This window comes from Suillus subalutaceus, assembly GCF_016647625.1.
Source record: "Suillus subalutaceus strain FC151 chromosome Unknown DFJ58scaffold_32, whole genome shotgun sequence".
Taxonomy (NCBI): Eukaryota; Fungi; Basidiomycota; class Agaricomycetes; order Boletales; family Suillaceae; genus Suillus; species Suillus subalutaceus.
The window spans coordinates 116,406-130,871 of record NW_024540281.1 but is presented as its reverse complement, the minus strand read 5'-3'; the positions used below and the strand labels follow the sequence as shown (position 1 = coordinate 130,871).

The 14,466-nt window shown below is 48.9% G+C and overlaps 3 protein-coding genes across 3 annotated transcripts; 2 read left to right on the top strand and 1 right to left on the bottom strand.

Annotated features, from left to right (window-relative positions):
* Positions 1-64: 64 nt before the first annotated feature.
* Positions 65-3,720, bottom strand: DFJ58DRAFT_681999 (RTC4-like domain-containing protein). Its single transcript, XM_041383231.1, has 5 exons — positions 2,220-3,720; positions 2,124-2,164; positions 1,577-2,063; positions 485-1,525; positions 65-418 (listed from the first exon to the last, which is right to left on the bottom strand). Exons 1-5 carry the CDS (start codon positions 3,638-3,640, stop codon positions 274-276), a joined length of 3,135 nt encoding a protein of 1,044 aa, XP_041245689.1. The 5' UTR covers positions 3,641-3,720; the 3' UTR covers positions 65-273.
* Positions 3,721-4,539: 819 nt separating this feature from the next.
* On the top strand, positions 4,540-7,044 carry DFJ58DRAFT_905543 (major facilitator superfamily domain-containing protein). The gene is made up of 14 exons (XM_041394964.1): positions 4,540-4,735; positions 4,790-4,890; positions 4,951-5,164; positions 5,218-5,328; positions 5,377-5,505; positions 5,559-5,743; positions 5,790-5,827; positions 5,897-5,940; positions 5,991-6,065; positions 6,120-6,173; positions 6,224-6,365; positions 6,419-6,477; positions 6,539-6,585; positions 6,651-7,044. Coding segments are annotated over exons 1-14 (1,443 nt in total). The 5' UTR covers positions 4,540-4,733; the 3' UTR covers positions 6,893-7,044.
* A 450-nt stretch (positions 7,045-7,494) lies between these two features.
* DFJ58DRAFT_657906 (uncharacterized protein) lies at positions 7,495-7,683 on the top strand (the record flags this gene model as incomplete). Its single annotated transcript, XM_041382004.1, has 1 exon — positions 7,495-7,683. One exon carries the CDS (start codon positions 7,495-7,497, stop codon positions 7,681-7,683), a length of 189 nt encoding a protein of 62 aa, XP_041245687.1.
* Between the last annotated feature and the right edge of the window lie 6,783 nt (positions 7,684-14,466).

The following is a 14,466-nucleotide window of genomic DNA, read 5'->3' as shown; positions in this document are numbered from 1 at the left end:
AGAGTGGCTGTGCAATGTACAGTATTATCATAGTATTACAAGTATTATGTATGATATTTTATGTATAATATTAGTGTGACGCTGGATGAATCGGTGGACACCTAGGTAAAGTGAACATACTGGCGGTTGTGATTGCGAAAGTTCGGTAGTAAGTGATTAAGTACGTGGAATTAGTCCAATCAGTGATTGCAATGCACACAAAGCCATCGAACTTGTCAATGAAAATTAATACTATGTAGCCTTGCAAGGAATAGTCAGTGACGGTATATGTCACTACGGTGATAATGATGACGATGACGTTGGACTAAGCAGCCAACTATATACGTCCATGGACGGTTGGACTGCTTGCGAATCATCCGATTCCTCAGCTTCAGAAGCACCAGGTATGAGATTGTTACGCCACCCGTCCAATGTGGCACTGCAGAAGAAAGATAATACATTTTTAAAACGAGGACAAGTGAAGGGGAAGGGAAACGATGAGCACCTTGTTGTCGATCTTGATCTAGCAACTTGGAGAGGAAATTTAATTGCAGTTGTAACTCCAGATATCCCTAGAATAGGGTGCGGGCGTGATACAGCCGGAACTTTCGACCTCCTATGTGGCCGCGGAGTAGATTCTTCGTCAATCTCGGGAACAGGTTTCAGAGGCGTATCGCCAACATCCACGTCTGCGTCGTCGCCTTCGATATTCTTCGACCGCCCGGCACGAGTTTTCATTTTCGACGACGATGCAGCCTCAGAGTGTTGGCCAATGTCGTTGACACTATGAGCTGCATGCCTGGTTGACCGTCTGACTCGCGGCTGTTCATTTTCGTCCACGATCTCTACGGTGCTGTCATCAGAAATCTGCATGTTTGAAGAATCAGACTTGGCAGAAGCGGTGCGATACATCCTAGCGCCCGTCCTTGAGCGCGTAGATCGCCGGCTCGTCGAACTATCCACAGACATGTTGTCGGTCTCGGAGTCCGTAGCTGTTCTTGACCCAGCCTTCGCAGCGTTCCTCAACGGCCTGCGTTGGGTTTCCGACTCAGTCGCTTCGCTAACTTCGCGGGAGGAATACCCTGGAAGCTCCTTCGATTTCTTCAGTTGCTCTGCCCGCTGGCGAGCTTTCTCTTTCCTCTCCATCTGTGCTATGCACCTACGCTTCGCTCGCTCCTCTTTCCACATCTGCTCCTCAAGCTGCTCCTCTTCCTCAAGCTCCAACCTCCTGGCTTTAGCACGTTCCATAACAATGCGATCCGCAACACCCTCGTCGTCATCATCACCGAGTGCTGGACTCTTACCAGAACCGGTATCGGGAAACATGGCAACACCATACTGCGAGCTTTCACGGAGGGTCACAATCGCTTCGTCCCTATCGAGACCAAGGTCTTGCATGATGAGCCCTACTGCAGCTTCGGGGATCAATACGAGCTGAATGAACTCCGCAGGTGTGAGAGGGGCTATCGAAGAAGGTTCAAATGATGAAAAGGGGAAGAGATTGTAGAGCGTCTGATGTATGATCAAGAAACCGAGTTCACCATAGCTTAGGACACTATTGAGTACACACAGACTTATGAGAATCGAATGTACTTACTATCCAGGCTGAGTCTTTTCGAAGCTGGCAAACTGGCCCTTCACACCAGTAACTGTTCTACTGCCTTGTTTCTTGATTTGCTTCTTAATTTCTTTCCAGAAGTCACTTCGTGCTCGGGGACCCCTGGCGTCGACCTCCACAGAATCTTCATTGTCACTGTGGATGTCAGTATCGGTGATTATAGCCTCCAGCGCGCCCTTCATCCCCTCAACCCTCTTGGGTACCTTCTTGAAGTCGATACTTTGCGGCCATCCTTTCTCCATAGCCTCAGGCAAGGAGTGCGTTTCGAAGCGATGTCGCTGACAAGCTGAGATATAAATTCCTAGAGGAGCCTTGAGCCCGCTAGAATTTCGGGGGCGCGGGTCTGGGTATGACTTCCGCTTCGCAGTCGCCAGGAGGTTCTCCAGTTGTGGAGTTGGATTGCGTGGCAGTGGTTCGTCACAGTACGGGCAGACTGTAGAAGGATCAATCACTCTGTCTATTTCAACTGCGCGTATAGGGCATTAAAGTGTTAAATGAAGAATGCTGGATGAAAAGAAAGACCTACATGAGTCCTCATCCAAGTGTTCATCTCCTCCCAGTATTAGCCTTGCCAAGATTCAGCTATGGGACAGGAGGAGCAGCGATCATGAAGAGGATTTACCTTGAATTGTCTTCCTTATGTCTCTTGGCTTTTCGTCCGCGTTCTCCATCTCCACCGCCCGAAGCTCGTTTGGACCCCATGCTCTCCGAAGACGACTGAGGGCTACGCCGATCTGCAATCTTGATTCCGCTCGAACCCACGGAGAAGGGTCTAAGGGCAACATTGGTCTGCACGGTATCGCAATGGTTTGTGGCAAGTTCGTCGTCGTCGTTTTCGTCCTGATGAGGGGTTAGCGCACGACTCTTCCCCTTATCACGCGAGGGTGGTTGCACTGGGGAGGCCAATGGGGAAGGCGCAGGGAAGTTTCCGAGTGTCTCTGAACGAGTCAGACCTGACTTCGGAGTGTGCAAAGATAATGGAAAGGGGCTGGGTCCCGTTGGTTCAGGGAGTGGCTGCTTCGGAAGATTTGACTTTCCTAGGGGGCTCATAGGGAAAGGAGCAGCGGGTTGACGTGACGGTGCATTTGCCTTCTCCTTCGGCTGGCTCATGGGGAAAGGGGCAGCGGATTTACGCGACAGCGCATTTGTCTTCTCCTTTCTTGCTGTTGAGGGTTCTCGAGCACTTTTCCGAGCAGGAGACGCGTCAGAAGCGTGTGAGCTCCCATCATATACCGAGGAATGACTACCCAAAGGGAATGGCTGATGCTGCCTGCTGGCACGCGGAGTTGCTTCGGGACTCCGACCACGAACCATCGAGCCCCCAGCCTTTACAGCTCGCGGCTTAGTAACGTGCTTGGAATATTTGGGAAGTTTGTCTCCTGAGGTCGAGGATGGAGTGACCGTCTTCCTGGACATAGAGTTCTTTCCTGGGCCCGGACGCGCAAAGGCTTTATGGTTCTCTTTCTTCAGCTTGGTTGTAGGTTGGAAGGGCTTCGTCTGAGAGGCTAGGTAGTCAGATATTGGTCTGCATAGTTCTTGGGAGTCGTCTGCGTCGGGTAAAGATGACGATAGAGGCCAAACTGGAATGCTCTCTTCTACCTGCGGCTGCTTCTTAATCCTTGTGAACTTTGGGAGTTTTTCTTTCGGAGGGAAACTTGGGTGATACGGATGACCGTTTGGAGCAAGATTGGCTTTTTGAGGCGTCGACGCTATCATTGTCTTGCTGCGGACGACGCGTTTAGGTATAGGTGACAAGCCCGACGGTTGAGCGCCTTCAGATAATAACAGCTCGTCGTCACTGTCACTAAAAGAGTCTTGTTCCAAACTGGTGATGATAGGACGCGACGTGGCCAGGGCAGGCTTGAAGTTGCTGCCAATCGCCTTGCCTCGCACTGGTTGGGATGGAGCAAACGAAGACCCGAGGTCTTCATGGCCTCGACCCTTGCCTGACTGAATAGAGAGTGGACGCTCTGGCATTCTATGAGTGCTATCTGAGAAGATGTCAGTTTTCCTCCTTTCCAATTCGCTCTGAAGCCGCTCCATCCTCGGCTAATAGAGTCAGCCAGCCACTGCTGAGGTAATGCCGCGGTGGATACGGTGATACGCTTGCACATAGCCGACGCGTTGTTTTGGTTAGTTGAATTCTAAAGCTTGTGCCAAACTTCAACAAATACAGCTACATCTTAATTACCGTGAGGAGCCATCGCATTAAGGGTCCAAGTGTGCCGGCCGTGTTCACATATTCTTGGAGCTGGAACAGCTTGCTTATAACTTGAACCAGGATGGACGTTGCTGGACGACGAGTCTTGTTCATTCTATCATGAATCCTAGCTGAGTTAATTGCTAGGTCGGACTTATGACTCCGAACCATTTGTTCCTGAGTCACTTCCCATAAACGTTTGTTCTTCTCAAATAGACAGGTGCAGTGTGGCCTACTGAATGTCATTAAATTTCCCACTGCGCCTTTTCTGACCAGGTGTTCTCCTGGCAGACATGGCGTCGGTTTTCAGGCCAACAGGGGTGTGTGGTGGTGTGCGTGTCCGCGGATAGCGAAGCCGAGTTCTCGTCGGACTCAGACGGTCATTAAGCAGGCGATCTTTTGAATTGAGTAATCCTACGAGCTCGTCAAACTCAGCGGCCTGTAACGCCGGGCTCGAATTATCCCGCTAGATAGAGGTGGGTCACAGTTCATCCCCGGATCTACAAACTTAGTTGTTCATTGACCATAACTAGCTATCACCAGACACCTTGCGACCCTATTTCAAAGTGGTGCCCCTCAGCGAGCTCTCCACCAATGACAGTACTTGCTTCAGTGCTGAAGACAACCTCGAGCGTAAACTTGAGGACAGGAGCCTCGCGGAATGTGACTCATCTTAGATTTGCAGAGTCCAGTCCGACTATAAATAAGCTTGTTGAATACGTCTTGAATACTAACCGGCTCTGTTTTGTCTCCTTGCACAAGTGTGCAGTGGGTTCCCGATGACTCCAGAATCTGTCAATCCGCCTATTGCAGCGCCAGTGCCACTGGTACATGAGGAGGTATACACAAATGCCCCGCTTCAGACAGATGAAAGGGACGAAGAGACCTTAAAAACAATATCCCATGCACCGACTGTGGTAGAAGCTGAGTCCTTCTATGTTAGTCTTTGCACAGTTTCTTATTTTTGTAACGCAATTACTGACAAGGACTAGGTTGATTTCGAAGACGGAGATAGACGGAATCCAGTCAACTTCTCTCCTGCGAGGAAGTGGGGCAATCACGATAAATGCTTGTGCCTTTACGGGCATTGTAGGTAAATCTACAAGTCGGTAGAAGCTCACGACTTTATGTTTATCATCTCTTGCCTTTCTAGCTGCCGCCGCGTCTTCGTTTACCATGGGTTATTCGTCCATGATCAGAGACCTCGATTGTACATTATTCCAAGCAACTCTTGGATTCAGTGTGTTCACTATAGGATTTGCACTCGCGCCCCTGGTCACTTCGTCGTTCAGCGAGGAATTCGGCCGCTTTCCTTTTTACGTCGTCTCGTCCTTCATGTTTGTACTGTCTGAAGTGATGATGGCTTTGTGAAGTTTGTGTCTCACCGGAGCGTCTCTATTTTGCTATAAGGAATGCTCAGGGCACCGAATGTACAAGCCGTTATTGTAGCTCGTGCCATTGGAGGGTGCTTTGGCTCGACGGGCGCAATACTCGTAGCTGGAACTATTGCAGACATATGGTTGCCTCATCAGTTAGGTTCACCGTCTTTCTAGGAATTCGAGATCTTATAATCCTGAAGACGTGGATTCCCGATTTCCCTCTATGCCTTAGCGGCTATTGCATCTTCCGGTTTAGGCCCGATGATTGCGGGCTGGATCGAAGCTAACCCATCCCTGCAATGGCGGTGGATACAATGGATCCAGGCTATGTGCGGTGTTATCTGCTTGCATCTTGTTGTCCTCGTCCTCACTATTCTTTTAGCGTCAGCGGGGTATGTTCTATCTCTATGCTTTTAATTTTGAGAGAGACTCGCTCGACCGTCATTCTGGTTCGTATGGCCCGTCAAGTTCGAAAGGACACTGGAGATGGCCGATACCGTGCAAGATCAGAAGCAAACAAGCCCTGCCTTATGTCTATGATTGCTACTTCATGCACTCGCCCATTAAGTAAGTGCATTCATCAGCACTAAACCATTTGCTGAATCAGTGCCAGGGCTCTTATTCACTGAGCCCATTGTTCAGAGCTTTAGTGTATGTCGTTTCTCACCGATCTTCACCGCAGACCTGACTCATGAGCCTTACAATTGATTCTACATCTAGCTCTGGATTGGTTTTGTGTGGGGAGTTCTCTTCTTTTTACTTGAGTAAGCGTCCCCTGAAAGTTGGTGAAATATTGAGGGAAAATTTGCTGCAGCTCAGTATCGGGCGAATTCCAAAACATCTACGGATTTGGTGTCGGAGAGACTGGGAGCATTTTCGCCACCATAGCGTGAGGCTGGTTTGTCAACGCAATAAGCAGTGCGAGTAACTGTGAACGTCTTAGCATCGGAAGCCTTCTAGGTTACTTGGCTAATATCTACGAAGAAAGACTATACAAGTCAGTGATCAACTCTCTGATGAGGAAGCCCAGACTGATCATAGATTTAGAAAATATGTCCACCGCAAAGGACAAGAAGCTCGTCTTTACATAGCTTGCGCAGCATGTATAACCCTTCCAACCGGGATGCTCATCTTTGCGTGGACTGCCCGACCAGATGTCCCGTGGATAGTTCCCCTGATCGGCCTTACGGTCAGCATCTTTCAGCCATCGATCTTCCCTACCACCGCTGATGATACTGCTAGCTTTTCATGGCCTCCACTTTTGTCATATATCAAGTTGTATTCATCTACTTGGCAGATTGGTGAGTGCTACGTCCGCGTACCGACATGCTTTGTTACCCCTGCTGACGGGCAGCGAGCTAGCTACGGGCCGTATGCATCTTCGGCTCTGGCAGGTCAGAGCCTGTGTCGTGAGTCCTTCCCGGGCTTCCCCATTCCTATATTAAGAACAATATCCGACCAATGTGTCTCGCAGGAAACTCACTTAGTACTATCTTCCCGCTCTTCACGAGCCAAATGAACGACCTCCTGACGTACAAATGGGCAGGTACTGTCTTTGCGCTAATCGCGGCCATTATGATCCCTATACCATATGTAGGTGTTTCGAACACTCTATTGTGTGCATTTGTCCACGATTACACAGATTCTTTTCTTTTATGGGTCGAGAATACGAGGGTGCAGCCCTATCTCCCAGAAGATCCTGGAGATCGAGGTTGAACAAAAGAAACCAGACTTAGAGAAGTCGTAAGACTATCTATTTGCTCGTTGTTTCATCATTAAATTATGGCGAGAATGCTTACCGCAGTTAATTATGACGCACGAATTGGCATGCAGAATCTTGTAGCGATGATTCAATTTTACCTAATCTTAATGGCACATATGCTCGATATGATTTGACATTATATTGAGTTTGCTCATGTAATCTATATCTTGTATACAATTATGGGTACCATGTCTTCTACCGCACAAAGGAAAAGAATATACTCTGTACATGAGTCCCTGTCGAAACCACGTGTTGGAGTGCTTCCTCTTATATTCGATCAAGTTGAAGAAATTTAGTGAACTTTTGGCGACACCTGAACTAGGGTTAGGGTTACATCTTTCTAAGTTGAACCGTCTAGACTCTAATATGCAACTTAGTCAAGACTGTCGTCCGCTTAACTGTTACGTCAAGAGCAGTGATACTGAAAGCTTTGTTTCAGTATGGCGGACAGTATTTACACAGATGATGGGAACTCCAGGAAGCTAGTATGCTTACAACCTGCTTCACCACCTCCATCCGGCGCTAACGTTGTGACAGGCTGAAGGCCGCATCCATGATGGGTTGGGTTGATGAGTTGAAGGGAGAGATCACCATCGGACCAGCCACCGTCGTACATCCCAAATTCACCATCTTCACAATCGCTGGTCCCACTGTAATTGGTTCGGGTTTTGCATCAGGTGAGGCAACGTTCAAGTTGGTGACGAAACTTTGTATGAGATTGATTGCCGTCAGCCATGTTCACTGAAAATTCTTTCACTGCCAGTGTTGAACAGGTGTTGAATGTCCCTCTATTGGCAACTTCTACGATACATGATCCACGCGTGCGTCGCGGCGTCCACTTACTGTGCGACCATCGAACTACTGTGTCGTGATTTATCGGTGCCCGTGCTACTGTGACGTGACTCGTTGTACCTACTGACAACGAGACCCTAGATGACTATGTACACACACCCACTAATGGCATGCAGCCCTAGCGCACCTGCCGAGTCTTCCGTTCTCCCACAGCCAGAACTCCGAGTCATTCTACAGCCCTCTTAACACTAAACCGTCACTCCTGACACTCCTACTGCGCCTCTGCAATGCAACTCCCTACACTATCCCTACACTATCCCTGCACCATGGTGTATTACCCCTCGGTTTCCCAGGGCCCGCAGCCCTCGTCATCCTGCTGCGTGCTGCACCTCAGCTGCTGATTCGTGCGCATGAACTGTGGTGCACTCTCTCACGGCGTGGTACATCTACGATCCCTCACGCTGATCAACGTTCATTCCGCTGGCGGCCGCATCCATCTGCCACCCTGCGCTGAGTACACGATGTACACCTCCTTATTCTCTCCTTAAGCTTTGCTCTTACTCCTTTCGCCACGTAGCATTGTCTGCATACGTTTTCATTTTATTTTCATACATACTCGCATTGGGAATCAGGAACGCATCGAGGACTTCTCGAGATCACTGAAGAAGATAATGACATATTACACCCCCGGGAGATTGTGGCACTGTATTCTACAAACAACCCGACGTTAGAAGGGCTCTTCAAGCCTCGCCAATCCATGGCATGAATGAGGAATGCTCAGCAATGCACTGATGGCACGCACCTCAGGGAGGTCGGCTATAGCTATGGGCCACGGGAACAGAGCAACTGCGCAATTACTCGATTCCATCGGCTTTCCCACTGGGAACAACGAGGATATGAGATTTAGGCAATCCCCTATTCGAAAAACGTACAAACGCACCCGTCTGCTCTGCCATGGCGTAAGCTTGTACACATAGCTGTCCATTGATCGTGAATCTTTGATCCTTTCTATATGAGGTGTCGTCAGCGCAGTACTAAGGAGTAGCACAGGGACGGACGGGAGCCTGCCTAGATCAACGATGGGTTGACGTGTATCGTCGTGGTCGACTAAACATAGAGCAAGTCTGGTTTCCTCATATTCATTCTTGATCACCAAATCGTCAGATATAAGCCGAGTCTGAGTTAGCTCAGCCTGGTGAATTCAATACAGTGGAGGCGACATTAGTCTTCATACTTGTACTCGAAATTTAATCGGTTGAGGCACATACTCGTTCTACAGTGAGGTTTGCGTTGCTACCATGGATGATTTTTTTTACCGTGAGGAGGTGCCGAGGTCCATTGCAACCCGCCTTCTGCTCAAACTCAAGTATAGTCTCTGCGCCTTCCTTCAGGAATCAAATGTCATCTGAAACTGGTGATTGGGTGACACAGATAACACCATACCGTAAGTGTTTCACTGATCTGGGGGGTCAAGACAAATTCTCCTTTTCCTTGACAGTGCTAACAGCGATCCTTCAAAACCTTATCAGTCACATGAAATGAGGAAATAGCGATAACGCTTCACTTTGAGCGTACAGTAACCACACGACATGTATCGCCTGTAGTAGAGTTTCAACCACTCAAGTCGAGTTCGGGAGCCAGTACTACTTCACTATTGGCTTGAAACGAAAGGATCTGGTACAACTTGAAGGCAGGCATGTCACATACTTGTCTTTGCCCTGCTAAGTGGAGGCTGGTGGGTACGTACCTTCCAAGGTATTGCCTTGAGTTGACTCATCAGTGATCACGCTGTCCCCATCGCCAGGCATTAGACCAAGTGTGATAACCACCTGTATGAAAATACTAAAGTTAGTCAGACACCAAAGCCATGAAGACCAAGCGTACTAATCTGTATTTTGCTTCAGCTTTTTAAGGCGTTCCCATGCATATCAACTGAACGTTTTGCTCGTAGCCTTGCCATGGGTGCAGTCATCTGCGGTGCTATATATCGGGGTGCAGGAGTAAGGCTGATAAGTATAGGCAATCATACAAGCGCTCACCGAGTCAGCTGGGAGGAGCTCGGGCGATATCCGAGTCGATGATATGAAATCACATGAACACCCCGGGCACCTGCAGACCGGAAGTTGAACGCTGCCGTTCAAACTTCCATCTTGAGACATTCAAGTTGTACGCAAGGAACGTCATTCTTTCACAAATTCATTGCCCCATGCAGGTACACCACGAATGATGGAATCGGAATGATAAACGGGATGCGTTTACTATATCAACCAATTCCAGCTAGTGCGACCGTGAACGGGTCTTGCAACCAACCAAATCCTCACCCCACCGCTTGACCTCCGGATGACGCAAACGAGGCAAACTGGAATCGAAAAACCCAGGATTCGGATCAGCCTTATTAGACTTCTTTATGCCTCTTGGCTTTTGCTCGTGTTCTCCATCACCGCTATCTCATCCGGGGCTCGTTGGATATGAATATCATGCCCCCCGATGACGATTGAGGATGATGATGATGCGTTGTCTCAATTTCCTGTGAGTCCATGAGAGGGTCTAAGGGCGACACAGGTTGGTCCGTAGTAATACGTCTCAATTGTTTATGGCAGGTTCACCAATATCGTCCTCGTGCTGATGAGGGTTAGCGCGCACCCCTTTTCCTTATTCTGTGAGCGTGGTTGCATTAGAAAGTCCCCGAGTGTCTCTGAACGAGCGAGAATAAAGGTAGTCCCTTGGGTTTGAAGAGTGGTTGTATCGCGAGCACTCTCGAATTTCCTGGAGGTCTCATAGGGAAAAGGAGCGACGAGTTTCTGAGACAGTGCACTTGTCTCGATAAAGGAGGGACGATCATCTTCATTCTATACATATGGGCTTGCATGTGTCTGCGTTGCTGCTGAGGCCTGAGGATCCGATCAACCGAGCACTTCCGGAGGATATACCGCAATCGGCTGAAGTTGCCTAATCTAGCGTTGCTTCGTGACTTCGACCATGGGCTAATGTGATTGGGAGGCTCATCTTCTGAGATCAAGGGTTTTATCTCGCTCAACTTTGTCCAACTTCGTCAAACCACGGATTAAATACGTTGAATGTCACTTCGACGTTGTGTAATGCAGCTATGTACTTGAATGTAAGCATTTACATTGTATCATACCAACTAATCCTAATCAGGTGCATATAGGTTCGTGGATCAAGCTTACAACCATCAACCTCTCCTAGAATAGCGGAAGGCCCAGCGCAGCCCGTCATTACCACGTCCGGTCGAGCGTTTGAGGGTCATAAAGGCAGTGTTCTCGCAGTCGCAATCTTCCCCGATGGACGCCGTATGATAACGGGCTCGACAGACAAGACCCTTCGTCTGTGGGACTTGAAGAATGGCATTGTGTTGAAGAATATGGAGGGAAATCACGACTCTGTATGGGCAGTGGTGATATCACGAGATGGGCAAGTCATAATAAGCGGGGGTGACAAGGGAGAGCTCATCGCTTGGCACGGTGTCACTGGTGAATCTCTCACCAAAGCTATCAAAGCCCACTCCTGGTCGATCTTCTCGCTGGACTTTTCTCCTAATAACAAAATACTAGCAACTGGTTCACGGGACCAAACGACAAAGCTTTGGTGCACCAAAACGTGGAAGCTGCAAGGAAATCCAATCGCCTGTTGTGCAGTAGTCTACTGTGTTCGGTATTCGCCAGATGGCGAACTTCTCGCCATCGCGACATTCAAGGATATCCAATTATGGAATCCGCGCACAAGGGATTGTATCGCAAACTTTCACGCAGCGATCAGTCCAGCAAATAACATTTCACTCGTGTGGACGCCCGATGGCAGGCAGCTTCTTTCGGCGGGTTCTGGTTCTGATCCCACCATACGGGGTTGGGATTCATTGACCTGGAACCAGGTTGATAATCCTTGGAACGGGCACACCGGCTTTATCAACGCCATTGCCATAAATTCTGCTGGTACGCTCGTTGCCTCTGCATCTCATGACACCCATGTCCGTCTATGGTGTCTCTCGGATCGACGAACCATTTCCGTATTCAAGCATTCCAGTGCAGTGTGCTGCATTACCTTCTCTGCAGATGGAAAGCACATCCTGAGTGGAGGTTATGATAAAAAAGTCTTAGAGTGGACAGTACCTGAAGATGCTTTGCCGGTGGATGTCCCTATGGAACATCCATTAAACGTCGTAAGACCCCCTTATTTTACCCCTTCAGAAGCTCAATTCGCGCAAGAACACTTTGCGGAAGGACACACCAGGCGGTCAGTGGACAAACAAGGCAAGTTCGCACCGACATCCTGTCCCTTTGTCCTATTCTCTAATTTTGATGTGAAGCCTCAAGCTTTAGAATCCGAGGTATGTCTCTCACCCCTGACTGTGGTCACACAACGTGACCATGCTTCATGCAGATCCTCTCCATGAACACGACGATCCGCAATGCATGCTTAACTGGGGACTTGGATGTCGCTGAAGCACTGCTAACAAAGGAGATCGACGCCGACGGTGACAACTATAACTCCTATGCCAATCGCTCCGTCGTCATGGCACGAAAACTTGATTGGGATTGTGCTCTTGTTGATGCATGCAAGGTGAAATACACCACTCTCGAGATGGGCTAATTTTCATGACAACACAGTCCGTGAGCATTCAGCCCTCGTTATCGGGCTTGATCTCGAAGGGCATTGCATTATGCGGGAAAATGCAATTTCAGGACGCGATGAAAGTATTTGACGTCGCGTTCACGTTCACGAACGAAGATTCAAAGACTGTCCATTTACTTCTATTGATCAAGGCAGGTTCAGTATCACCCGCATACTACCTCTTTCATTCCGAATTTCAGGCCATCGCACTCTTCAATGCAAATCGACAAGTGGACGCAATGCAACAACGCCTTCAAGAACTTGCCACCACTTGTCCTAGTGCAAATACTGTTGTGTATGGTGTCGTGGAAGTGAGCATCTTGCATTTAACAAATTTCAGGTTCGTACGTCGATCGACACTAATTTTTCTTAACCTGTACTCTAGGCTTATCTACTTGTCCGACTGGGAACCAATGCCTTGGATGATGCGCGTTACAACGAAGCTGCTGACCATTTCGCCAATGCTGTCAACTCCATTGGCTTCTCGTCTGAATCAGCCATTCATTCTACATACGAGGACTTTGTTGTGGTACGTTGATATGACGCAACCAAATGTGCTCCACATGCTCAACTGCATGCTTTATGCAGCTCTTCGGATGGGACCTGAAATCCCTGTGGCAAAATGCACATCAGAAATGGTGTGATGCACTCCTTTGCGCGGGTAGACTTATCGAAGCTGTTAGATCATATCGATATATGATGGATGAGAGCGATGAAAGTATGAAGGTCGCTTGCCTTAATTGGTCCACGGGCAAGTTTCTAGCAACGTCACACGGGCTACAATCCTTATCCACATCTAACTCAGCTTTTAAGCAAAATTGCAGTATGCGCTATGCTGCCAATATAGATGCTGCTCTCATTGCGAGCGGTGATATTGTCCTCGCTGCGGGCGGAGATGCCGCCCTCGCTGCACACGATTATGACAGGGCCATTGAGCTATACTCGGCGGCGATTGACCTGGATTCTGCAACCGATACCATCTATGCGAATCGCAGTATGGCGAAGTCGAAAAAAATGCTATGGGAGGGTGCTATTGTCGATGCGCAAGTGGTGCGATGATATCTACCGTTTTGTCGCCAATGCTCACTTTGACGATACTTAGGCTGTTGAACTCAATCCTTCATCTTATCGTGGATACGAGGTGAAACATACGGCGCTTTATGGCGCACAACGCTACGATGAAGCAATTGAGGCCTTCCAAATCATGCTCTCTAAGTTGGAATATTCCCCCGACACACAAATGCAAAGTGAGCGCTGAACATATAACCCATGCGACAGGATGCTTAACTGTTTATCCAGAGCTGCGCCAGCAGTATGTCAAACGATCTGAAGTGGAAGTTGCTATTCGAGAGGTTATTGATGCTCAACTCGAGAACGCCCCGCATCGTCTATTTAACACCGTCACTGGGTGCTTATGTGATCGAAAGGCGCAGATAAGCGCCTTCGAAGCGAGCACAGAGTACAAGGAGCTTGTGTCGTCAACTACGAAGCACGCCGACCTCCAAAGGAAGCGCATCAAAGACGTGGTGGCGCCGTACTTCCACTATGTCATGCTATCACATAGGTGGGAAAGAATGGAGCCGCTGCTGCAGGACATCCGGGAGGAGGACGTGTACAAGTTGAATCCAGTTGACGGTGTCGTCAAGTTGCAGTCGTTCTGCAAAGCTTCTCGTGATGCGGGGTATCGCTGGGCGTGGAGCGATACATGCTGCATCGACAAGAATAATAATGCAGAGCTGCAGGAATCAGTTAATTCCATGTTTATTTGGTATCACCACTCAGCTCTCACGATTGTCTACCTTTCGGATGCTCCTCCTTCATCCAAGTCTGGCGCACTGGCGAAGAGTGAGTGGAATAGGAGAGGATGGACCTTTCAGGAATTCGTAGCCCCCAAAGTCGTGCTCTTTATCAGAAGGACTGGACCCTTTATCTCGACGACCGCTCTCGCAACCACAAAGACTCTGTCGCTATCATGAAGGAATTGCAGGATGCGACGGGCATAGATCCACAGACCCTCGTCTCATTCCGTCCAGGGATGAGGGGCGCCAGAGAAAAACTCCAATGGGCGTCAACGCGTGTCACCACGTTGCAGGAAGACATTGCATAC